This window comes from Nymphaea colorata, chromosome 1, assembly GCF_008831285.2.
Source record: "Nymphaea colorata isolate Beijing-Zhang1983 chromosome 1, ASM883128v2, whole genome shotgun sequence".
NCBI classification, from domain to species: Eukaryota; Viridiplantae; Streptophyta; class Magnoliopsida; order Nymphaeales; family Nymphaeaceae; genus Nymphaea; species Nymphaea colorata.
The window spans coordinates 13,089,522-13,115,095 of record NC_045138.2 but is presented as its reverse complement, the minus strand read 5'-3'; the positions used below and the strand labels follow the sequence as shown (position 1 = coordinate 13,115,095).

At 36.2% G+C, this 25,574-nt stretch overlaps 1 protein-coding gene across 6 annotated transcripts in view; it reads right to left on the bottom strand.

The window, feature by feature from the left end:
• Positions 1-1,658: 1,658 nt before the first annotated feature.
• The window catches only part of LOC116245638 (sphingoid long-chain bases kinase 2, mitochondrial-like), a 96,721-nt gene continuing 72,805 nt past the window's right edge, over positions 1,659-25,574 (bottom strand). Inside the window, exons 1-5 of one of the 6 annotated variants that reach the window (XR_004170596.2) lie at positions 23,589-24,655; positions 23,347-23,455; positions 2,634-2,875; positions 2,155-2,538; positions 1,659-2,016 (exon numbers count right to left, since the gene is read on the bottom strand). Coding sequence is in view for 1 of the 6 variants with exons in the window: in XM_031617330.2 (XP_031473190.2) it covers positions 1,938-2,016; positions 23,347-23,455; positions 23,589-23,749; positions 24,305-24,432 (477 nt within the window). In the remaining 5 variants the exon portion in view is untranslated. Of the gene's footprint in view, positions 2,017-2,154; positions 2,876-23,346; positions 23,456-23,588; positions 24,656-25,574 lie in introns of those variants that run through there. The other 5 variants (XR_004170597.2, XR_004170598.2, XR_004170599.2 and 2 more) reach the window with 5 other exon arrangements.

The window sequence follows — 25,574 nt, the reverse complement described above, 5'->3', positions numbered from 1 at the left end:
AGCATCTTCGACATCCATCAGCTTCGGCTTCTCTTGCTTGCTCATAATCGATACTCAGGAACGACGAGAAGAGTCTCCTTCCTCCATTGTGACTTCTATTGGGGGGCCGCAGCTGACTCCTTGCCGCTGTCTTCCGCCCCCCGGGAAAGAGGATCGACCATCGGGGGACCGGCAGCCATAGCCGGACTCGTTCCCACTGCTCGTGCCAGGCGAACCCTAAGCCCTCTCGCACTACGCTCACCGAACTACGATTTGGTTGCTTGCTAATCATAATTAATTTCATGATCCCCATTACATTACTTGTTGCTTTTTGGTAGGTAATCTAACGGATCGGACACCATAATTCTATTTATAGATGTTCACGCATTCGAATTCGAACTCGAATATGGATGAAGAAATTTCTATACCATACAGAAATCCAACTTTTTAAACTTGTTGAAAAAATTTAACCCAGAGCGAGTTTTATGCCCGAGCAATCTATCCCCGATTGACTATGCCCGTTGCGGATGCATGAAAAAACACAAGGAAACTCGCATTGTGATTCTACTTCTACAGTTTGAGAGGGGCAAGACAAATGAGATGACCAACAGGAATCAACAAATAAAGGAGAAGTAATGAGAATGATAGAGATCAGATCGGAGGTCTAACCTGCTCAACCATGGCTGCCCAGAAGGAGATGCCTTTTCCAACCGAACTACGCTTCTTGGCGTCCAACTCTCAACCCCAAAAGCCATGATGCCTCCTCCTCGACTCTCTCTCTTTTGGCGTCAAAGCTGCTTCGACGAAGAAGAGATGAGAGGGTTCCCCAACGTCTATTTTTCTTCTACCGTTTTTTTAAATTCTGGAACCTAATAAAAAGGAAGGCGAGTTGCTATTTTTAAATAGGAACCGCAGCTTCCATGTTACTTTTTAAATTTGACTTTTTCGGATACATTTCTCAATAAAATCATATTATTTCACTTTCTATGGACGCTTATTTCACTTTCTATGGACGCCCATGATGGCTTCTGCTTGTCTTCTTCTTCGCGTCGACAGTTAGATATGAATAAATCACTCTTTTTCCTGAAACCAGATGGGGCCTACAGGTGCCCGGCAAGTGAGTTTTGCAAGGATACTTGGATCATATGCAATCCGCTGAATTTGCACCTGCAAATTTATTATGTCTTAATATTAACTATTTATCACGTTTTTATCTGCTTGCTTAGGAAAAGAAAAACTATATCAGATGCAATCTATTTTTGTGAGACTTGGTCTGTCATACATCTTTAATAGAAAGCATTGAAAGTCATTAGCCCATGCATTTCATATTTAAACATCTAAAAATTACTTTTGTCTATCATGAACAAACCCAAAAATTTATACTTTTAGATTTATACAAGGTGCTCACCAATTCTGATTTACATTAAAACCAACGGGTTTAAATTGATTGAGAATTTGAGGGGCCATAAAATCCAATCGACACATTATTGAGTTTCCGATCCTTTTTCAAACTCAAGTTTGACCGCCCGAACTCATCAAGTCAAATCAGAAAAATAGAGGGTGGGATCTGGTCAAACAATCATAAAACTCGTAGAACGTCGGTTGGCCGAAATACACACACATCCGATATTGTTGATAGTTGAGGTCATTGCCATTGTAAAACTGACGAGGCGCCGGTGGAACTGTTTTAGCTGAAGCTTAGGTAATCTTCTCAAAGACAAGAATGTAAGCAGTCGAGCTGTTCTATAATAGCTGAGATAAATTGAGTGAACATAAATCTAATCATCTTCTCTGAAAATTAAGCTTAGATATACAATAAGCAAACAAAGAAGCGAAGGCAACAGCGTATGCGAAGAGAACAACTGCCACAACGCCCAACTGATCATGCCGAAAGCCAAAATAATCTTTCAGGAACAAACTAACTGCCTTCTTTTCTCCAAATACGTCAATCTCCTTGTCTATGTCACCATACTGTGATGTAAAAAGTCCACGGATAGTCCAATTTGAAGGGGTGATCCAGTACAGCCATGGAATTTGCTGTATCAGAAAAGAGTTGACCTCATTAGTGAATATTAGCACAATCCCATAACTATTTTCTTTCTTAAAGGTCACATCCGAGGTTAATTAGTTACTTGTGTAATTAGTCAGATAAACATTAGTCATGATGGGACATACCCTGCACCAGCTTCAGGCTTTTGAGGCTATTCTCAGTCTGCGATTGTTTGCCTGATGGTCTAGCAAACTGGATGAGGTTTCAGATGATCTTCTACAAGCATCAAGGAGCAGCCTTTTTTACCCTACCACATCTTAATTGGTTCACCCATCATGCATGGGTTAGAAATGTCTTTTAGCTCATTCCTTGGATCAAGAGTGATCTGCCACCTAAAATGAGTTTAGTGAAAGCATGTCCTTTGATTATCACTGAGTAGATGTTGGATGCATTGAATACGATGCAACTCTGAATGACTACTTCCTAGAGTACATGAATTTGCTGCTTGCCCAAGATAGACGAGCAATAGTTGTTTATAGATCAAGTTCTACTGGAGCCATTTCCAGACCCTTTTTCAGAAAGCAAACTAATTAATGTTGAGCAAGAATCCAGAAAGTATTCTATAACGACATCCAGAAAAGCAAAAGCACAAATCTATTCTTACTTTTCCAGATATCAGGAAGCCAGAAAAGAGAGTCAGTAATGTGTTGAAAACAGATTGCAGTATAGCAGCAATTTGAGCGTTTGGAGTTAATGAGACCACCAGCATCCCAAGATGAGCATAGAAAATATCGAAAAGATGTACCAGGAGATCTTATAAGCAGACCAGTAATAACCAACTGAAGGGTATGTGATAATCCAAAATGTAACAGCTTGGATCAATGCACAAGGAATTTCGATGGCGACCTGCATTCATACAGATGAAATAGAAATTTAGTTGAAATAATTTTTTTTCTTGGTATTTTCCTGCATCTATTTCCACCACTATGGATAAAACGTTACATGTTATCTGATGTCCAACTTGAACCCAACTTCGAATTTTCATACTCAAGAAATTCATTATATGGAAAAAGTGATCAATTGCTACCATTTGTACAACCATTTTATCAAATCCAGTGGATCTCCAAAATCAATTATATCAAGCAATTGGATCTGATAAAATTATGTACATTGAATCCTTTATCTATGACTGACAGCCTGTTCCTGACTAGTTGGATGAGGCAATAGCTACATCTACTGTATTTACATCTGTACCCCAACCCCCCACCAGAAATACAAGTGATTCTTAAACTGAAAAACATATGATTCTTGGAAGAGGTGACAGATATGGGCATAACGATAAGATTTTAAACTAGAGTAGTAATTTTTTCCAACCTGTGCCAGTGAATAAGCACGTGCAGAGTACATTCCGGCAAATCTTTCCCGATACATGACTATCCGCTCAGTTGCTACCACGGAATGAATAGCTATGCACAACAGCATAATATTTATTCACCAAACATTGAATCTCACGTCTATAAAGTACGAAATACTAACTATTATTAAGTTATCATGTTATACTATATTAACCACTTCTATGGAAACAAAACATGGAACTAAAAAATCTGTCTTCAGCCGAAGAGCTATGTACAAAACATGGATTCCACAGAAATTAAAAAAATAAATAAAAAATATACATAACGCATTAACTATTACAAGGCACAGAAAATCTAAAAACAAAAACGGAAGAGTTTCTAACCGACAGAATGCATAGCTCAGTTTCTAACGGACAGGGTTTCTGATGGGACAGAATGCAAACCGATAAAAAAACAAAACAAAACAACCAACAAAAAGCCAAGGCACAATAAATTAAAAAATCCAACACAAATAGGCTGAAACTCCAATGTAATAGACTGAAAAATATAATCCCAATAGACGTAACATCATAAATCTTTCATCTTAAAAAAATGATAATTCATAAATCATAAAAGCAAAACAAAGACAACTGAAGAGAAGACCTTATCTGAATAGCTATGCACAACAACATAATATTTATTCACCAAAGATTGAACCTCACATCTATAAAGTATGAAATACTAAGTATTATTAAGTTATCGAGTTATACTATATTAACCCATTCTATAGAAACGAAACATCAAACTAAAAGATCAGTCTTCAGCCCAAGAACTATGTACAAAACATGAACTCCACAGAAATAGAAAAAAAAATCAGAAATACACATAACGCATTAATTATTCCAAGGTACAGAAAATCCAAAAACAAAAATGAACGAGTTTCTAACTGACAGAATGCATAGCTAAAAGAAAAAAAAAAACAAAACAACCAACAAAAAGCCAAGGCACAATAAAATTAAAAAATCCAACACAAATAGGCTGAATAATATAATCCATATAGACGTAACATCATAAATCTTTCATCTTAAAAAAAATATAATCCCAGTGCCTAAATGAAAGACCCCAGCCTGAAATGATAAACCCCACGGACTATAGAGAAACCCCAATAGGAAACAACAAACAAGACTGGGGTCTAACAAAGACAATTGTAACAAGGACTTGAAATTCAATTGAAATTAAGACCCAAAAATTACATTGTGAACATAGAAGGTTGCATCTTGAATCCTCCCAGAGTTGAGAATCGTGCCAACTTGAGGAACAAGAGATTTTACATTTATGGTTCTCACATCAAAAATTTGCCAGAATCATGAACGTAAGCTATTGCGACCGTGAAATCCGAAGTCTAGAAGGAAAATCTGCTTGTAAAGACCAAATTTTTGCCTCATGTCTAAAATCCGACAGGTGATGTGAAATTTTGAAATTTTAGATCTCAAGATTTTAAATCATTGATTGTAACAAGGACTTGAAATTCAATTGAAATTAAGACGCAAAAATTACATTGTGAACATAGAAGGTTGCATCTTGAATCCTCCCAGAGTTGAGAATAGTGCCAACTTGAGGAACAAGAGATTTTACATTTATGGTTCTCACATCAAAAATTTCCCAGAATCATGTAGCCTAACCTTGAAATTAACTTCAAAGTGCTCTTCAGACGAGTTTTCTGTGACTGGTTGGAAATGGGTCATCAACAAGGTGTGCCTCAGGAGATTAAGAAAGGTACTCATCATTCTTGAAGGCTGAGCAATCTCTTCACTTATCTTTAAAGGTTTGGAAATGCCTGAATTGTGATATATGCCCCTCTACCTGCTTAGTACTCCGAGGAACATGTGATCCTACTTTCACAGAGAATGCATCATTCATTTCTTTTCAGATTTATTATAGGCTTCCGTCTCGTTCCCCCTCCGACAGATACAATGCTTGTAACCATTCGGTCACCTACATGCCCCCTCTCCAATTCTGCCTGGATCATTCTTAACTCTGTCTCCCTTTTATCAACAATGCCTATTGCCTGTTCAAGCTACCATGACAGCTGCAAAGATCTTAAGGTGCAACCCCTCCTAAAAGCTTAAAGCTTGGGGCTGCAAAGATCTTAAGGTGCAACCCCTCCTAAAAGCTTAAAGCTTGGGGTAATATTGATGCAACACTGCTAGCAGGAATGTGACTCTCCGGTCTTTTTTTTTCTCTACCCACAAGCATGTTTTAAAAAATTGATACCCAATGGTAGCATCTTTAGAGAGTTCAGCCTGCCCCATTGGAACTACTTTGTCTCGCATAGTTCCAGATATAGCTATGGTAAGATGGACTCCCCATTGGAACTACTTTGTCTCGCATAGTTCCAGCTATAGCTATGGTAAGATGGACTCTAACAAGCTGTTGATAGTTGGACAATCGGCTCTTGTACTAAGTAAACAGCCAAAATTATCAAGCTCCCCTAACTGCACCAATGCCTTCCAGAGTTGACACCTTGAGGACACGTTAAGGTTTGAGGGAAGGGTGATTGATAGTCCCCCTGATATGAAGTCTTGAAATGTAAATGACGATAATATAGTATGACTAAGAGTAGGGGATATAGTAGAAGGAAAGCGAGAGAAGCTACCAAAGTTCTTTGAAACCAAAATTATGTATGCATGAAATCTACTGGAGAGGAAGTGTGCATGCACAAGACTCCAACCATGGACATAAAATTGATTCATATGCAAAGCAAAGCACTAACTTTTTATTAGAAAGAGAAATTTATGTTTTCTGCGCAATGATTTGAAAAAGTTAGAAAGTCTATATAACACTCCAAAAGAAAATAAAATAAACCGCAAAATGGAGAAAAAATCTGCATTACACACTGCATATATGCCTAAGCTATATATGCCTAAGCTATTAGATGATCCAACTTTGGAACCTATAGAATAGAAGTCTGATTTTAAGTTGTATTTTAAACTTATATATGTGATACGGATTAGAGGTCTCATCCAATCCGGTTTGGGATGTTGGATTTGGGATTTCGACCAATGGTCAAGATCAGAGGTCTCACCTGATCTGGTCAGGGATGTTGGATTCAAGATTTTGAATATATATATGATACGGATTAGAGGTCTCATCCAATCCGGTTTGGGATGTTGGATTTGGAATTTCGAAAAAACGGTCAAGATCAGAGGTCTCACCTGATCCGGTCTGGGATGTTGGACTCAAAATTTTGAACAACCAGCTGGAACATAGATCTCACCTTATCCGGTCTAAGATGTCGAATGTATATTTTTAATGTGGATGTGAATTTTAAAATATTAACCCCAGTCTAGACCACGTTTAAAATCGTTTCGAGTATACATACAATCCAATGGAATTTAGAAACCTAAAAGTTGAAAGGTGCATTTACAAACTTGAGAATTTAGCAATGATTTAAGAGAAGTACCAAATCAAATCCAAAAAAATTGAAGATCTCTGGTGAAATTGAGAAAATTCTAAGAAAATCAATAATAAGAATTTGAAGTCAATTTACAAAATTTTGGAAAACTTAGAGAGTGGTTTCAAAGATTTATAAAACAGGAAACGATTTCAAAGATTCATAAACCATTTGTATCGGTTCTATGACGTTTGATTTAGGGTTTGCATCTAAGAAATAGATCAGAGGTATAATCTGATCTGGTATGAGGTGTTGAATTAGGCATTCGGAGCTAATGTTTGAATCAGAGGTCAGCACTGATCCGGTCTAGAATGTTGCATGCAGGATTTAGACCAAAGCTTCTGATTGGAGGTCTAGTTGATTGGATTTTGAACTTTAAAACTCGAGCCTCCACTTTACACCACGCTTAAAATCATTTTAAAAATTCATTCAATCCACTATAACCAACAAACATCAAAATGAAAAAGTGCATTGAAAAACTTGGAGAATTTGACAAGCATTTAGGAAATATTTTAAATCAAATACAAGGAATTGAGAAGATTCGATGATCTATATAGACAAAGTAATATTCTTCAAGTGATTTCAAAAACTCCTAAGGGATGTGAAAAGAATTTACAGGAAATCAAAAAGCCACCCATCCGTTTCATGTGACCAAATATATGAGACGGGATTTGAAATTTTGATATAAGAGAGATGAGAGGTCCGATCTAGTCCGGCTTGCCAAATGGAGTTTGGGATAACATCCTAAGATTTAAAATAGAAGTCTCATTTTAAATGGTCTAGGACGTTGGATTTTAAACTTATATATGTGATACGGATTAGAGGTCTCATCCAATCCGGTTTGGGATGTTGGATTTGGGATTTTGACCAATGGTCAAGATCAGAGGTCTCACCTGATCTGGTCTGGGATGTTGGATTCAAGATTTTGAATATATATATGATACGAATTAGAGGTCTTATCCAATCCGGTTTGGGATGTTGGATTTGGGATTTCAAAAAAACGGTCAAGATCAGAGGTCTCACCTGATCCGATCTGGGATGTTGGACTCAAGATTTTGAACAACCAGCTGGAACATAGATCTCACCTTATCCGGTCTAAGATGTCGAATGTATATTTTTAATGTGGATGTGAATTTTAAAATATTAACCCCAGTCTAGACCATGTTTAAAATCGCTTTGAGTATACATACAATCCAATGGAATTTAGAAACCTAAAAGTTGAAAGGTGCATTTACAAACTTGAGAATTTAACGATTTAACAGAAGTGCGAAATCAAATCCAAAAAAATTGAAGATCTCTGGTGAAATTGTGAAAATTCCAAGAAAATCAATAATAAGAATTTGAAGTCAATTTACAAAATTTTGGAAAACTTAGAGAGTGGTTTCAAAGATTTATAAAACAGGAAACGATTTCAAAGATTCATAAACCATTTGTATCGGTTCTATGACGTTTGATTTAGGGTTTGCATCTAAGAAATAGATCAGAGGTCTAATCTGATCTGGTATGAGGTGTTGAATTAGGGATTCGGAGCTAATGTTTGAATCAGAGCTCAGCACTGATCCGGTCTAGCATGTTGCATGCAGGATTTAGACCAAAGCTTCTGATTGGAGGTCTAGTTGATTGGATTTTGAACTTTAAAACTCGAACCTCCACTTTACACCATGCTTAAAATCATTTTAAAAATTCATTCAATCCACTATAACCAACAAACATCAAAATGGAAAAGTGCATTGAAAAACTTTGATAATTTGACAAGCATTTATGAAATATTTTAAATCAAATACAAGGAATTGAGAAGATTCGATGATCTATATAGACAAAGTAATATTCTTCAAGTGATTTCAAAAACTCCTAAGGGATGTTAAAAGAATTTACAGGAAATCAAAAAGCCACCCATCCGTTTCATGTGACCAAATATATGAGACGGGATTTGAAATTTTGATATAAGAGATAGATGAGAGGTTCGATCTAGTCCGGCTTGCCAAATGGAATTTGGGATAACATCCTAAGATTTAAAATAGAAGTCTCATTTTAAATGGTCTAGGACGTTGGATTTTAAACTTATATATGTGATACGGATTAGAGGTCTCATCCAATCCGGTTTGGGATGTTGGATTTGGGATTTCGACCAATGGTCAAGATCAGAGGTCTCACCTGATCTGGTCTGGGATGTTGGATTCAAGATTTTGAATATATATATGATATGGATTAGAGGTCTCATCCAATCCGGTTTGGGATGTTGGATTTGGAATTTCGAAAAAACGGTCAAGATCAGAGGTCTCACCTGATCCGGTCTGGGATGTTGGACTCAAAATTTTGAACAACCAGCTGGAACATAGATCTCACCTTATCCGGTCTAAGATGTCGAATGTATATTTTTAATGTGGATGTGAATTTTAAAATATTAGCCCCAGTCTAGACCACGTTTAAAATCGTTTCGAGTATACATACGATCCAATGGAATTTAGAAACCTAAAAGTTGAAAGGTACATTTACAAACTTGAGAATTTAGCAATGATTTAAGAGAAGTGCGAAATCAAATCCAAAAAAATTGAAGATCTCTGGTGAAATTGAGAAAATTCTAAGAAAATCAATAATAAGAATTTGAAGTCAATTTACAAAATTTTGGAAAACTTAGAGAGTGGTTTCAAAGATTTATAAAACAGGAAACGATTTCAAAGATTCATAAACCATTTGTATCGGTTCTATGACGTTTGATTTAGGGTTTGCATCTAAGAAATAGATCAGAGGTCTAATCTGATCTGGTATGAGGTGTTGAATTAGGCATTCGGAGCTAATGTTTGAATCAGAGGTCAGCACTGATCCGGTCTAGAATGTTGCATGCAGGATTTAGACCAAAGCTTCTGATTGGAGGTCTAGTTGATTGGATTTTGAACTTTAAAACTCGAACCTCCACTTTACACCACGCTTAAAATCATTTTAAAAATTCATTCAATCCACTATAACCAACAAACATCAAAATGAAAAGTGCATTGAAAAACTTGGAGAATTTGACAAGCATTTAGGAAATATTTTAAATCAAATACAAGGAATTGAGAAGATTCGATGATCTATATAGACAAAGTAATATTCTTCAACTGATTTCAAAAACTCCTAAGGGATGTGAAAAGAATTTACAGGAAATCAAAAAGCCACCCATCCGTTTCATGTGACCAAATATATGAGACGGGATTTGAAATTTTGATATAAGAGAGATGAGAGGTCCGATCTAGTCCGGCTTGCCAAATGGAGTTTGGGATAACATCCTAAGATTTAAAATAGAAGTCTCATTTTAAATGGTCTAGGACGTTGGATTTTAAACTTATATATGTGATACGGATTAGAGGTCTCATCCAATCCGGTTTGGGATGTTGGATTTGGGATTTGACCAATGGTCAAGATCAGAGGTCTCACCTGATCTGGTCTGGGATGTTGGATTCAAGATTTTGAATATATATATGATACGGATTAGAGGTCTATCCAATCCGGTTTGGGATGTTGGATTTGGGATTTCAAAAAAACGGTCAAGATCAGAGGTCTCACCTGATCCGGTCTGGGATGTTGGACTCAAGATTTTGAACAACCAGCTGGAACATAGATCTCACCTTATCCGGTCTAAGATGTCGAATGTATATTTTTAATGTGGATGTGAATTTTAAAATATTAACCCCAGTCTAGACCATGTTTAAAATCGCTTTGAGTATACATACAATCCAATGGAATTTAGAAACCTAAAAGTTGAAAGGTGCATTTACAAACTTGAGAATTTACGATTTAACAGAAGTGCGAAATCAAATCCAAAAAAATTGAAGATCTCTGGTGAAATTGAGAAAATTCCAAGAAAATCAATAATAAGAATTTGAAGTCAATTTACAAAATTTTGGAAAACTTAGAGAGTGGTTTCAAAGATTTATAAAACAAGAAACGATTTCAAAGATTCATAAACCATTTGTATCGGTTCTATGACGTTTGATTTAGGGTTTGCATCTAAGAAATAGATCAGAGGTCTAATCTGATCTGGTATGAGGTGTTGAATTAGGGATTCGGAGCTAATGTTTGAATCAGAGGTCAGCACTGATCCGGTCTAGCATGTTGCATGCAGGATTTAGACCAAAGCTTCTGATTGGAGGTCTAGTTGATTGGATTTTGAACTTTAAAACTCGAACCTCCACTTTACACCATGCTTAAAATATTTTAAAAATTCATTCAATCCACTATAACCAACAAACATCAAAATGGAAAAGTGCATTGAAAAACTTTGATAATTTGACAAGCATTTATGAAATATTTTAAATCAAATACAAGGAATTGAGAAGATTCGATGATCTATATAGACAAAGTAATATTCTTCAAGTGATTTCAAAAACTCCTAAGGGATGTAAAAGAATTTACAGGAAATCAAAAAGCCACCCATCCGTTTCATGTGACCAAATATATGAGACGGGATTTGAAATTTTGATATAAGAGATAGATGAGAGGTCGATCTAGTCCGGCTTGCCAAATGGAATTTGGGATAACATCCTAAGATTTAAAATAGAAGTCTCATTTTAAATGGTCTAGGACGTTGGATTTTAAACTTATATATGTGATACGGATTAGAGGTCTCATCCAATCCGGTTTGGGATGTTGGATTTGGGATTTGACCAATGGTCAAGATCAGAGGTCTCACCTGATCTGGTCTGGGATGTTGGATTCAAGATCTTGAATATATATATGATATGGATTAGAGGTCTCATCCAATCCGGTTTGGGATGTTGGATTCGGAATTTCGAAAAAACGGTCAAGATCAGAGGTCTCACCTGATCCGGTCTGGGATGTTGGACTCAAATTTTGAACAACCAGCTGGAACATAGATCTCACCTTATCCGGTCTAAGATGTCGAATGTATATTTTAATGTGGATGTGAATTTTAAAATATTACCCCAGTCTAGACCACGTTTAAAATCGTTTCGAGTATACATACGATCCAATGGAATTTAGAAACCTAAAAGTTGAAAGGTACATTTACAAACTTGAGAATTTAGCAATGATTTAAGAGAAGTGCGAAATCAAATCCAAAAAAATTGAAGATCTCTGGTGAAATTGAGAAAATTCCAAGAAAATCAATAATAAGAATTTGAAGTCAATTTACAAAATTTTGGAAAACTTAGAGAGTGGTTTCAAAGATTTATAAAACAGGAAACGATTTCAAAGATTCATAAACCATTGTATCGGTTCTATGACGTTTGATTTAGGGTTTGCATCTAAGAAATAGATCAGAGGTCTAATCTGATCTGGTATGAGGTGTTGAATTAGGGATTCGGAGCTAATGTTTGAATCATAGGTCAGCACTGATCCGGTCTAGCATGTTGCATGCAGGATTTAGACCAAAGATTCTGATTGGAGGTCTAGTTGATTGGATTTTGAACTTTAAAACTCGAACCTCCACTTTACACCATGCTTAAAATCATTTTAAAAATTCATTCAATCCACTATAACCAACAAACATCAAAATGGAAAAGTGCATTGAAAAACTTTGTAATTTGACAAGCATTTATGAAATATTTTAAATCAAATACAAGGAATTGAGAAGATTCGATGATCTATATAGACAAAGTAATATTCTTCAAGTGATTTCAAAAACTCCTAAGGGATGTAAAAGAATTTACAGGAAATCAAAAAGCCACCCATCCGTTTCATGTGACCGAATATATGAGACGTGATGTGAAATTTTGATATAAGAGATAGATGAGAGGTCCGATCTAGTCCGGCTTGCCAAATGGAATTTGGGATTCCATCCTAAGATTTAAAATACAAGTCTGATTTTAAATGGTCTAGGACGTTGGATTTTAAACTTATATATGTGATACGGATTAGAGGTCTCATCCAATCCGGTTTGGGATGTTGGATTTGGGATTTCGACCAATGGTCAAGATCAGAGGTTCACCTGATCTGGTCTGGGATGTTGGATTCAAGATTTTGAATATATATATGATACGGATTAGAGGTCTCATCCAATCCGGTTTGGGAAGTTGGATTTGGAATTTCGAAAAAACGGTCAAGATCAGAGGTCTCACCTGATCCGGTCTAGGATGTTGGACTCAAGATTTTGAACAACCAGCTGGAACATAGATCTCACCTTATCCGGTCTAGGATGTCGAATGTATATTTTGAATGTGGATGTGAATTTTCAAATATTAACCCAAGTCCAGACCATGTTTAAAATCGTTTTGAGTATACATACGATCCAAAGGAATTTAGAAACCTAAAAGTTGAGAGGTGCATTTACAAACTTGAGAATTTAGCAATGATTTAAGAGAAGTGCGAAATCAAATCCAAAAAAATTGAAGATCTCTGGCGAAATTGAGAAAATTCCAAGAAAATCAATAATAAGAATTTGATGTCAATTTACAAAATTTTGGAAAACTTAGAGAGTGGTTCAAAGATTTATAAAACAGGAAACGATTTCAAAGATTCATAAACCATTTGTATCGGTTCTATGACGTTTATTTAGGGTTTGCATCTAAAAAATAGATCAGAGGTCTAATCTGATTTGCTATGAGGTGTTGAATTAGGGATTCGAGCTAATGTTTGGATCAGAGGTCAGCACTGATCCGGTCTAGGATGTTGCATGCAGGATTTAGACCAAAGCTTCTGATTGGAGGTCTAGTTTCTACAGTCTCAAATGCTGGATTGGATTTTGAACTTTAAAACTCGAACCTCCACTTTACACCACGCTTAAAATCATTTTAAAAATTCATTCAATCCACTATAACCAACAAACATCAAAATGAAAAGTGCATTGAAAAACTTGAGAATTTGACAAGCATTTAGGAAATATTTTAAATCAAATACAAGTAATTGAGAAGATTCGATGATCTATATAGACAAAGTAATATTCTTCAAGTGATTTCAAAAACTCCTAAGGGATGTGAAAAGAATTTACAGGAAATCAAAAAGCCACCCATCCGTTTCATGTGACCAAATATATGAGACGGATTTGAAATTTTGATATAAGAGAGATGAGAGGTCCGATCTAGTCCGGCTTGCCAAATGGAATTTGGGATTCATCCTAAGATTTAAAATACAAGTCTGATTTTAAATGGTCTAGGACGTTGGATTTTAAACTTATATATGTGATACGGATTAGAGGTCTCATCCAATCCGGTTTGGGATGTTGGATTTGGGATTTGACCAATGGTCAAGATCAGAGGTCTCACCTGATCTGGTCTGGGATGTTGGATTCAAGATTTTGAATATATATATGATACGGATTAGAGGTCTCATCCAATCCGGTTTGGGATGTTGGATTTGGGATTTCGAAAAAACGGTCAAGATCAGAGGTCTCACCTGATCCGGTCTGGGATGTTGGACTCAAGATTTTGAACAACCAGCTGGAACATAGATCTCACCTTATCCGGTCTAAGATGTCGAATGTATATTTTTAATGTGGATGTGAATTTTAAAATATTAACCCCAGTCTAGACCATGTTTAAAATCGCTTTGAGTATACATACAATCCAATGGAATTTAGAAACCTAAAAGTTGAAAGGTGCATTTACAAACTTGAGAATTTAGCGATTTAAGAGAAGTGCGAAATCAAATCCAAAAAAATTGAAGATCTCTGGTGAAATTGAGAAAATTCCAAGAAAATCAATAATAAGAATTTGATGTCAATTTACAAAATTTTGGAAAACTTAGAGAGTGGTTTCAAAGATTTATAAAACAGGAAACGATTTCAAAGATTCATAAACCATTTGTATCGGTTCTATGACGTTTGATTTAGGGTTTGCATCTAAAAATAGATCAGAGGTCTAATCTGATCTGGTATGAGGTGTTGAATTAGGGATTCGGAGCTAATGTTTGATCAGAGGTCAGCACTGATCCGGTCTAGCATGTTGCATGCAGGATTTAGACCAAAGCTTCTGATTGGAGGTCTAGTTGATTGGATTTTGAACTTTAAAACTCGAACCTCCACTTTACACCACGCTTAAAATCATTTTAAAAATTCATTCAATCCACTATAACCAACAAACATCAAAATGGAAAAGTGCATTGAAAAACTTTGAGAATTTGACAAGCATTTAGGAAATATTTTAAATCAAATACAAGGAATTGAGAAGATTCGATGATCTATATAGACAAAGTAATATTCTTCAAGTGATTTCAAAAACTCCTAAGGGATGTGAAAAGAATTTACAGGAAATCAAAAAGCCACCCATCCGTTTCATGTGACCAATATATGAGACGGATTGAAATTTTGATATAAGAGATAGATGAGAGGTCCGATCTAGTCCGGCTTGCCAAATGGAATTTGGGATTCATCCTAAGATTTAAAATACAAGTCTCATTTTAAATGGTCTAGGACGTTGGATTTTAAACTTATATATGTGATACGGATTAGAGGTCTCATCCAATCCGGTTTGGGATGTTGGATTTGGGATTTCGACCAATGGTCAAGATCAGAGGTCTCACCTGATCTGGTCTGGGATGTTGGATTCAAGATTTTGAATATATATATGATACGGATTAGAGGTCTCATCCAATCCGGTTTGGGATGTTGGATTTGGAATTTCGAAAAAACGGTCAAGATCAGAGGTCTCACCTGATCCGGTCTGGGATGTTGGACTCAAGATTTTGAACAACCAGCTGGAACATAGATCTCACCTTATCCGGTCTAAGATGTCGAATGTATATTTTTAATGTGGATGTGAATTTTAAAATATTAACCCCAGTCTAGACCATGTTTAAAATCGTTTGAGTATACATACATCCAATGGAATTTAGAAACCTAAAAGTTGAAAGGTGCATTTACAAACTTGAGAATTTAGCAATGATTTAAGAGAAGTGCGAAATCAAATCCAAAAAAATTGAAGATCTCTGGTGAAATTGAGAAAATTCCAAGAAAATCAATAATAAGAATTTGAAGTCAATTTACAAAATTTTGGAAAACTTAGAGAGTGGTTTCAAAGATTTATAAAACAGGAAACGATTTCAAAGATTCATAAACCATTTGTATCGGTTCTATGACGTTTGATTTAGGGTTTGCATCTAAGAAATAGATCAGAGGTCTAATCTGATCTGTATGAGGTGTTGAATTAGGGATTCGGAGCTAATGTTTGAATCAGAGGTCAGCACTGATCCGGTCTAGCATGTTGCATGCAGGATTTAGACCAAAGCTTCTGATTGGAGGTCTAGTTGATTGGATTTTGAACTTTAAAACTCGAACCTCCACTTTACACCACGCTTAAAATCATTTTAAAAATTCATTCAATCCACTATAACCAACAAACATCAAAATGGAAAAGTGCATTGAAAAACTTTGAGAATTTGACAAGCATTTAGGAAATATTTTAAATCAAATACAAGGAATTGAGAAGATTCGATGATCTATATAGACAAAGTAATATTCTTCAAGTGATTTCAAAAACTCCTAAGGGATGTGAAAAGAATTTACAGGAAATCAAAAAGCCACCCATCCGTTTCATGTGACCGAATATATGAGACGTGATGTGAAATTTTGATATAAGAGATAGATGAGAGGTCCGATCTAGTCCGGCTTGCCAAATGGAATTTGGGATTCCATCCTAAGATTTAAAATACAAGTCTGATTTTAAATGGTCTAGGACGTTGGATTTTAAACTTATATATGTGATACGGATTAGAGGTCTCATCCAATCCGGTTTGGGATGTTGGATTTGGGATTTCGACCAATGGTCAAGATCAGAGGTCTCACCTGATCTGGTCTGGGATGTTGGATTCAAGATTTTGAATATATATATGATACGGATTAGAGGTCTCATCCAATCCGGTTTGGGATGTTGGATTTGGGATTTCGAAAAAACGGTCAAGATCAGAGGTCTCACCTGATCCGGTCTGGGATGTTGGACTCAAGATTTTGAACAACCAGCTGGAACATAGATCTCACCTTATCCGGTCTAGGATGTCGAATGTATATTTTGAATGTGGATGTGAATTTTCAAATATTAACCCAAGTCTAGACCATGTTTAAAATCGTTTTGAGTATACATACGATCCAAAGGAATTTAGAAACCTAAAATTGAGAGGTGCATTTACAAACTTGAGAATTTAGCAATGATTTAAGAGAAGTGCGAAATCAAATCCAAAAAAATTGAAGATCTCTGGTGAAATTGAGAAAATTCCAAGAAAATCAATAATAAGAATTTGATGTCAATTTACAAAATTTTGGAAAACTTAGAGAGTGGTTTCAAAGATTTATAAAACAGGAAACGATTTCAAAGATTCATAAACCATTTGTATCGGTTCTATGACGTTTGATTTAGGGTTTGCATCTAAAAAATAGATCAGAGGTCTAATCTGATTGCTATGAGGTGTTGAATTAGGGATTCGAGCTAATGTTTGGATCAGAGGTCAGCACTGATCCGGTCTAGGATGTTGCATGCAGGATTTAGACCAAAGCTTCTGATTGGAGGTCTAGTTTCTACAGTCTCAAATGCTGGATTGGATTTTGAACTTTAAAACTCGAACCTCTACTTTACACCACGCTTAAAATCATTTTAAAAATTCATTCAATCCACTATAACCAACAAACATCAAAATAGAAAAGTGCATTGAAAAACTTGAGAATTTGACAAGCATTTAGGAAATATTTTAAATCAAATACAAGGAATTGAGAAGATTCGATGATCTATATAGACAAAGTAATATTCTTCAAGTGATTTCAAAAACTCCTAAGGGATGTGAAAAGAATTTACAGGAAATCAAAAAGCCACCCATCCGTTTCATGTGACCGAATATATGAGACGTGATGTGAAATTTTGATATAAGAGATAGATGAGAGGTCCGATCTAGTCCGGCTTGCCAAATGGAATTTGGGATTCCATCCTAAGATTTAAAATACAAGTCTGATTTTAAATGGTCTAGGACGTTGGATTTTAAACTTATATATGTGATACGGATTAGAGGTCTCATCCAATCCGGTTTGGGATGTTGGATTTGGGATTTCGACGAATGGTCAAGATCAGAGGTCTCACCTGATCTGGTCTGGGATGTTGGATTCAAGATTTTGAATATATATATGATACGGATTAGAGGTCTCATCCAATCCGGTTTGGGAAGTTGGATTTGGGATTTCGAAAAAACGGTCAAGATCAGAGGTCTCACCTGATCCGGTCTGGGATGTTGGACTCAAGATTTTGAACAACCAGCTGGAACATAGATCTCACCTTATCCGGTCTAGGATGTCGAATGTATATTTTGAATGTGGATGTGAATTTTCAAATATTAACCCAAGTCTAGACCATGTTTAAAATCGTTTTGAGTATACATACGATCCAAAGGAATTTAGAAACCTAAAAGTTGAGAGGTGCATTTACAAACTTGAGAATTTAGCAATGATTTAAGAGAAGTGCGAAATCAAATCCAAAAAAATTGAAGATCTCTGGTGAAATTGAGAAAATTCCAAGAAAATCAATAATAAGAATTTGATGTCAATTTACAAAATTTTGGAAAACTTAGAGAGTGGTTTCAAAGATTTATAAAACAGGAAACGATTTCAAAGATTCATAAACCATTTGTATCGGTTCTATGACGTTTGATTTAGGGTTTGCATCTAAAAAATAGATCAGAGGTCTAATCTGATCTGCTATGAGGTGTTGAATTAGGATTCGGAGCTAATGTTTGGATCAGAGGTCAGCACTGATCCGGTCTAGGATGTTGCATGTAGGATTTAGACCAAAGCTTCTGATTGGTTAGTCTAGTTATTGGATTTTGAACTTTAAAACTCGAACCTCACTTAACCACGCTTAAAATCTTTTAAAATTCATTCAATCCATAAAAAAACATCAAAATGAAAGTGCATTGAAAACTTGAGAATTACAAGCATTTAAAATATTTAAATCAAATACAAGAATTAGAAGATTCGAGATCTTATAGACAAAGTAATATTCTTCAAGTGATTTCAAAAACTCCTAAGGATGTGAAAGATTTAGATCAAAGATCCTTTCTTGATTTATTTGTTTGTCTAGTTTTTTACAGTCTCAAATGCTGGATTGGATTTTGAACTTTAAAACTCGAACCTCTACTTTACACCACGCTTAAAATCATTTTAAAAATTCATTCAATCCACTATAACCAACAAACATCAAAATGAAAAGTGCATTGAAAAACTTGAGAATTTGACAAGCATTTAGGAAATATTTAAATCAAAACAAGAATTGAGAAGATTCGAGATCTATATAGACAAAGTAATATTCTTCAAGTGATTTCAAAAACTCCTAAGGATGTGAAAAGAATTTACAGGAAATCAAAAAGCCACCCATCCGTTTCATGTGACAAATATATGAGACGGATTTGAAATTTTGATATAAGAGATAGATGAGAGGTCCGATCTAGTCGGCTTGCCAAATGGAATTTGGGATTCCATCCTAAGATTTAAAATACAAGTCTGATTTTAAATGGTCTAGGACGTTGGATTTTAAACTTATATATGTGATACGGATTAGAGGTCTCATCCAATCCGGTTTGGGATGTTGGATTTGGGATTTCGACCAATGGTCAAGATCAGAGGTCTCACCTGATCTGGTCTGGGATGTTGGATTCAAGATTTTGAATATATATATGATACGGATTAGAGGTCTCATCCAATCCGGTTTGGGATGTTGGATTTGGGATTTCGAAAAAACGGTCAAGATCAGAGGTCTCACCTAATCCGGTCTGGGATGTTGGACTCAAGATTTTGAACAACCAGCTGGAACATAGATCTCACCTTATCCGGTCTCGGATGTCGAATGTATATTTTGAATGTGGATGTGAATCTTCAAATATTAACCCAAGTCTAGACCATGTTTAAAATCGCTTTGAGTATACATACGATCCAATGGAATTTAGAAACTTAAAAGTTGAAAGGTGCATTTACAAACTTGAGAATTTAGCAATGATTTAAGAGAAGTGCGAAATCAAATCCAAAAAAATTGAAGATCTCTGGTGAAATTGAGAAAATTCCAAGAAAATCAATAATAAGAATTTGAAGTCAATTTACAAAATTTTGGAAAACTTAGAGAGTGGTTTCAAAGATTTATAAAATAGGAAACGATTTCAAAGATTCATAAACCATTTGTATCGGTTCTATGACGTTTGATTTAGGGTTTGCATCTAATAAATAGATCAGAGGTCTAATCTGATCTGGTATGAGGTGTTGAATTAGGGATTCGGAGCTAATGTTTGAATCAGAGGTCAGCACTGATCCGGTCTACCATGTTGCATGCAGGATTTAGACCAAAGCTTCTGATTGGAGGTCTAGTTTTCTACAGTCTCAAATGCTGGATTGGATTTTGAACTTTAAAACTCGAACCTCTACTTTACACCACGCTTAAAATCATTTTAAAAATTCATTCAATCCCTATAACCAACAAACATCAAAATGGAAAAGTGCATTGAAAAACTTTGAGAATTTGACAAGCATTTAGGAAATATTTTAAATCAAAGACAAGGAATTGAGAAGATTCGAAGATCTATATAGACAAAGTAATATTCTTCAAGTGATTTCAAAAACTCCTAAGGGATGTGAAAAGAATTTACAGGAAATCAAAAAGCCACCCATCCGTTTCATGTGATCAAATATATGAGACGGGATTTGAAATTTTGATATAAGAGATAGATGAGAGGTCCGATCTAGTCCGGCTTGCCAAATGGAATTTGGGATTCCATCCTAAGATTTAAAATACAAGTCTGATTTTAAATTGTCTAGGACGTTGGATTTTAAACTTATATATGTGATACGGATTAGAGGTCTCATCCAATCCGGTTTGGGATGTTGGATTTGGGTTTTCGACCAATGGTCAAGATCAGAGGTCTCACCTGATCTGGTCTGGGATGTTGGATTCAAGATTTTGAATATATATATGATACGGATTAGAGGTCTCATCCAATCCGGTTTGGGATGTTGGATTTGGGATTTCGAAAAAACGGTCAAGATCAGAGGTCTCACCTAATCGGTCTGGGATGTTGGACTCAAGATTTTGAACAACCAGCTGGAACATAGATCTCACCTTATCCGGTCTAGGATGTCGAATGTATATTTTGAATGTGGATGTGAATTTTCAAATATTAACCCAAGTCTAGACCATGTTTAAAATCGCTTTGAGTATACATACGATCCAATGGAATTTAGAAACCTAAAAGTTGAAGGTGCATTTACAAACTTGAGAATTTAGCAATGATTTAAGAGAAGTGCGAAATCAAATCCAAAAAAATTGAAGATCTCTGGTGAAATTGAGAAAATTCCAAGAAAATCAATAATAAGAATTTGATGTCAATTTACAAAATTTTGGAAAACTTAGAGAGTGGTTTCAAAGATTTATAAAACAGGAAACGATTTCAAAGATTCATAAACCATTTGTATCGGTTCTATGACGTTTGATTTAGGGTTTGCATCTAAAAATAGATCAGAGGTCTAATCTGATCTGGTATGAGGTGTTGAATTAGGGATTCGGAGCTAATGTTTGAATCAGAGGTCAGCACTGATCCGGTCTAGCATGTTGCATGCAGGATTTAGACCAAAGCTTCTGATTGGAGGTCTAGTTTTCTACAGTCTCAAATAATGGATTGGATTTTGAACTTTAAAACTCGAACCTCTACTTTACACCACGCTTAAAATCATTTTAAAAATTCATTCAATCCACTATAACCAACAAACATCAAAATGGAAAAGTGCATTGAAAAACTTTGAGAATTTGACAAGCATTTAGGAAATATTTTAAATCAAATACAAGGAATTGAGAAGATTTGAAGATCTATATAGACAAAGTAATATTCTTCAAGTGATTTCAAAAACTCCTAAGGGATGTGAAAAGAATTTACAGGAAATCAAAAAGCCACCCATCTGTTTCATGTGATCAAATATATGAGACGGGATTTGAAATTTTGATATAAGAGATAGATGAGAGGTCCGATCTAGTCCGGCTTGCCAAATGGAATTTGGGATTCCATCCTAAGATTTAAAATACAAGTCTGATTTTAAATGGTCTAGGACGTTGGATTTTAAACTTATATATGTGATACGGATTAGAGGTCTCATCCAATCCGGTTTGGGATGTGGATTTGGGATTTCGACCAATGGTCAAGATCAGAGGTCTCACCTGATCTGGTCTGGGATGTTGGATTCAAGATTTTGAATATATATATGATACGGATTAGAGGTCTCATCCAATCCGGTTTGGGATGTTGGATTTGGGATTTGAAAAAACGGTCAAGATCAGAGGTCTCACCTGATCCGGTCTGGGATGTTGGACTCAAGATTTTGAACAACCAGCTGAACATAGATCTCACCTTATCCGGTCTAAGATGTCGAATGTATATTTTTAATGTGGATGTGAATTTTAAAATATTAACCCCTGTCTAGACCATGTTTAAAACAACATCTAATTACATTTTCCAGTTGAATGAAAAACAGAAAACCATAAAAGAGGCCAGGCTTCACACAATCTTCCTCATGCAACGACAAATTAAATTCTTAACTAAATATCAAAAATTCAGAAAACCATAAAAGGGCCATGCTTCACACAGTCTTCCTCATGCAACGACAAATTAAATTCTATAACTAAATATCAAAAATCAAGCTCTAATATTAGAGATACCAAGTAGCTATAGAGAGAGCATGCATATGGCCTTCAGAAAAACCAAACTACCAAGAAATTGGGAACCCAAGTCTTGAAAACCTTAGGTCATGAGTGATTATGAAAAAAATTGACAATATAAGAATTGAATAGATGATTATTCCTTTTACTCAGGAAAGATAACCAGTATCATAAGCATTAATTTTAGCTGATAAATGATAAGCCAACACTTCTTTTGTCCATGTTGACAATATCTCATTATAAAGTCAGTACCATAAACAACAATGACAACATACCATTCCTCCAATATATTAATGCAACGGGTGTCAATAAGAATAAAAAATGCACAATTCTGAACAGAAGTTGAATATACATTAAAAATTTCTAAGAATGAGTCTAAAAGCCTTGAAGGATATGAATTAACCAATTTGTATCCATTAGCTTACAGAGAAAAACACAAACTGCACATGCAAGATGTACTGTCAGAGTGTCAGTGCAACCACTGCAGGTGTTTGAGGGCAATCCCTTCATGGTTTTATTTGAACCGTCAGGGATATTCCAAGATAAAATAATATTCCATCGGCTTTAGCAACTTAGTTTCACAAAATGGCTTAACCTCCCTTTTGTGACTCAATTTCCAAATATGTTTTACCGCATGTAGTTTGAACACCATGCAAATTTCATCAGCTTCTTTTCACCTTTATATGAAACAAGTTTTACTAATTTTCTGCATAACTTCTCCACCCAAATATCCACTTTATTCAAGACTTACTAAACATGAGATGTACGTGTCCAACAGTAAGAGAACCTACATCTATGCCCAGAGTAACACAGGAAGCAACATATTACATTGTGACTATAAGCTGAAGTCAAATGCATCAAGTATTCTAAACGAAAAAACAATATGCCCAGACTAGATTCAAACAAAAAATAGAAATATAGCATATAATCGTATAGAAAAGAAACTACATGCAGAAGATAGAACGTAGCACTTTAGGATAAAAACACGCTGACCTGGTTGGCACTATTATGCAGTGAGACCACCAACAAACCAAACAGAAATGAGGCAGTAAATCGTGAGTATCAGGCATGTTGCAGAATGCCCAACAGCTTGAACGCCCACCTTCCCCATCCATGAGAAATTTAATGTTCAAAGTGATATTGCAAACACATAGATAAAAAGCATTGTCATTCAAGAAGGAAACAGGAAGAACCCAGCAGCCAAATCATTACCAGAAGAGACCCAACAGCAATACCTGACAAAACACCCAATCTCTGTGGACGGGCTGGTTGGAATTTGAATAGCCGCACGCTAGATGCGATGAATGCACAACAATAATCATAGCACCCAGCAGTCATCTCGACAGTGACGGCCCAGCAACAAACCCAAAGACGATAATGGCGATCTAGCAGCAATCTGAAGCGGTTGTCGCGACTCAGCAGCAAGATCAACAAAACGGCATGCCCAAGCGATAGATGTCAAGAGTGACACAAGTGGCAGACCCAACAGCAACCTAAGGGACGACGGAAGGCGGTAGACCCAGTAAGAACGACAGCAACGACCTAAGCGGTGACCCACAACAGAACCAGCAGGGACCCAAGCGGTGGACTAACCAAAAGCGAAAGCGGCGACCCAAGTGGTGACCAAAGCATCCGACCCAATGGCGAACCAAATGTTAAAAACCAGCAACAACCTCAACGGAAGAACCCAACCAAAACCTCAAAGAAAACCCCAGCCCAGTGCCTAAATGAAAGACCCCAGCCTGAAATGATAAACCCCACGGACTATAGAGAAACCCCAATAGGAAACAACAAACAAAGACAATTGAAGGGTGGAGAGGGCTTCGAACAACCATCACACACCGGCGATGGCTGCCGGCCAAAGGAGGACGGGAACGGACGCCCTCAAAAGTGAGAGAGATAGAGATGTATCAAGCCCAGCAAACAAGAGCAGGGAGTGAGTGTATCTTGCCTGCCATGAGTGAGAACCGAGATAGCGGACAGTCCTTTTCCGCCCACACCGATGAAACGCCGCCACACCATCTTCTCATCGCCGGACGTAGAAGCATTGCCTGCTTTGCCCTGCTGCGTGGGTGACATTTCTTTCTGTAATCGACGACGCAGACGGCTTTTCCCTTTTAGGCGCCATAATATCAAGAACGAGAAACCGCCATAAATCAAGAAGAAAACGGGAAGGAGAGGATGGAGCACGCTCTTTGGGATGCTTTCCGGCTACCTAATACGGAAGGAGCTGGCCCCATCGCAAATCCACTTTAAACCCTCTACATCTGGCGGGACCCCGACGCGCACGCCACTCCCTCCGGTTCACCAGTGGGTGGTGAAACCGTCGATGCAAAGCCAAGAAAAAACATATATGGTTAATAGTATATCGTATTCAATCCATTACGTCGCTACATGGGTAAAATGTTCACCCCTCAAAATCTTCGTAAGATCTGCACTGTCATGGTTTTACTTGTATTGGTGACCGTTAAATTTGTCAATTTATCATAATTTTGCTATATTTATGTAAATAATTGGGGTTATTGTAAGAAAACTTTGGTTTAATCGAATAGTTTTGTTATGTAGTTGCAGGAAATAGTGGGCAAGTTAGCTTTATTATCCTTCTTGTGAAAGTGAAGCTTGGAATGTGACCAGAACGTATATCTATATATGTCATATATATAGAAACCAAGCTTGGCATGTGACCAGAACGTATATCTATATATGTCATATAAATAGAAACCAAACCATGTCTCCAGCATTTATTTGTTAAAACGACAATTAGATGTTGTCTTGTGTTATTATTTATTTTACTTTGGGAGAAATGGGTGCTGAAAAACGTGTCTCAAAAGGGATTACTAGTTGAGCAAGATAATTATTTCATCATACATAGATGAATGCTCCTACCTAATCCCTTGTTTCTATAAAGTAAGTGACATACTTTTGGTGTCTTGAATGTTGTTCCTACGACATTTCAACTTAATGTTAGTGTGTGCCCTTGTTTGTGCACAAGGGAATTGACACATCAATTATTAAAACAAAAACTGACCGCCTAATTTATATATAAGTATTTTTATTATAGTTTTAGTTATAAATATCTTACATATCAAATTTTCGTCCGATTGACGTGAAATCGATTATGCTTCTCCATCTATATTATATAGTTCAATCTTATCAAAGCAAGTTCCAATTTTCACAAGCTGCAGGAAAATTTCCGATCTACTTCACGTGTAAACGTGTAT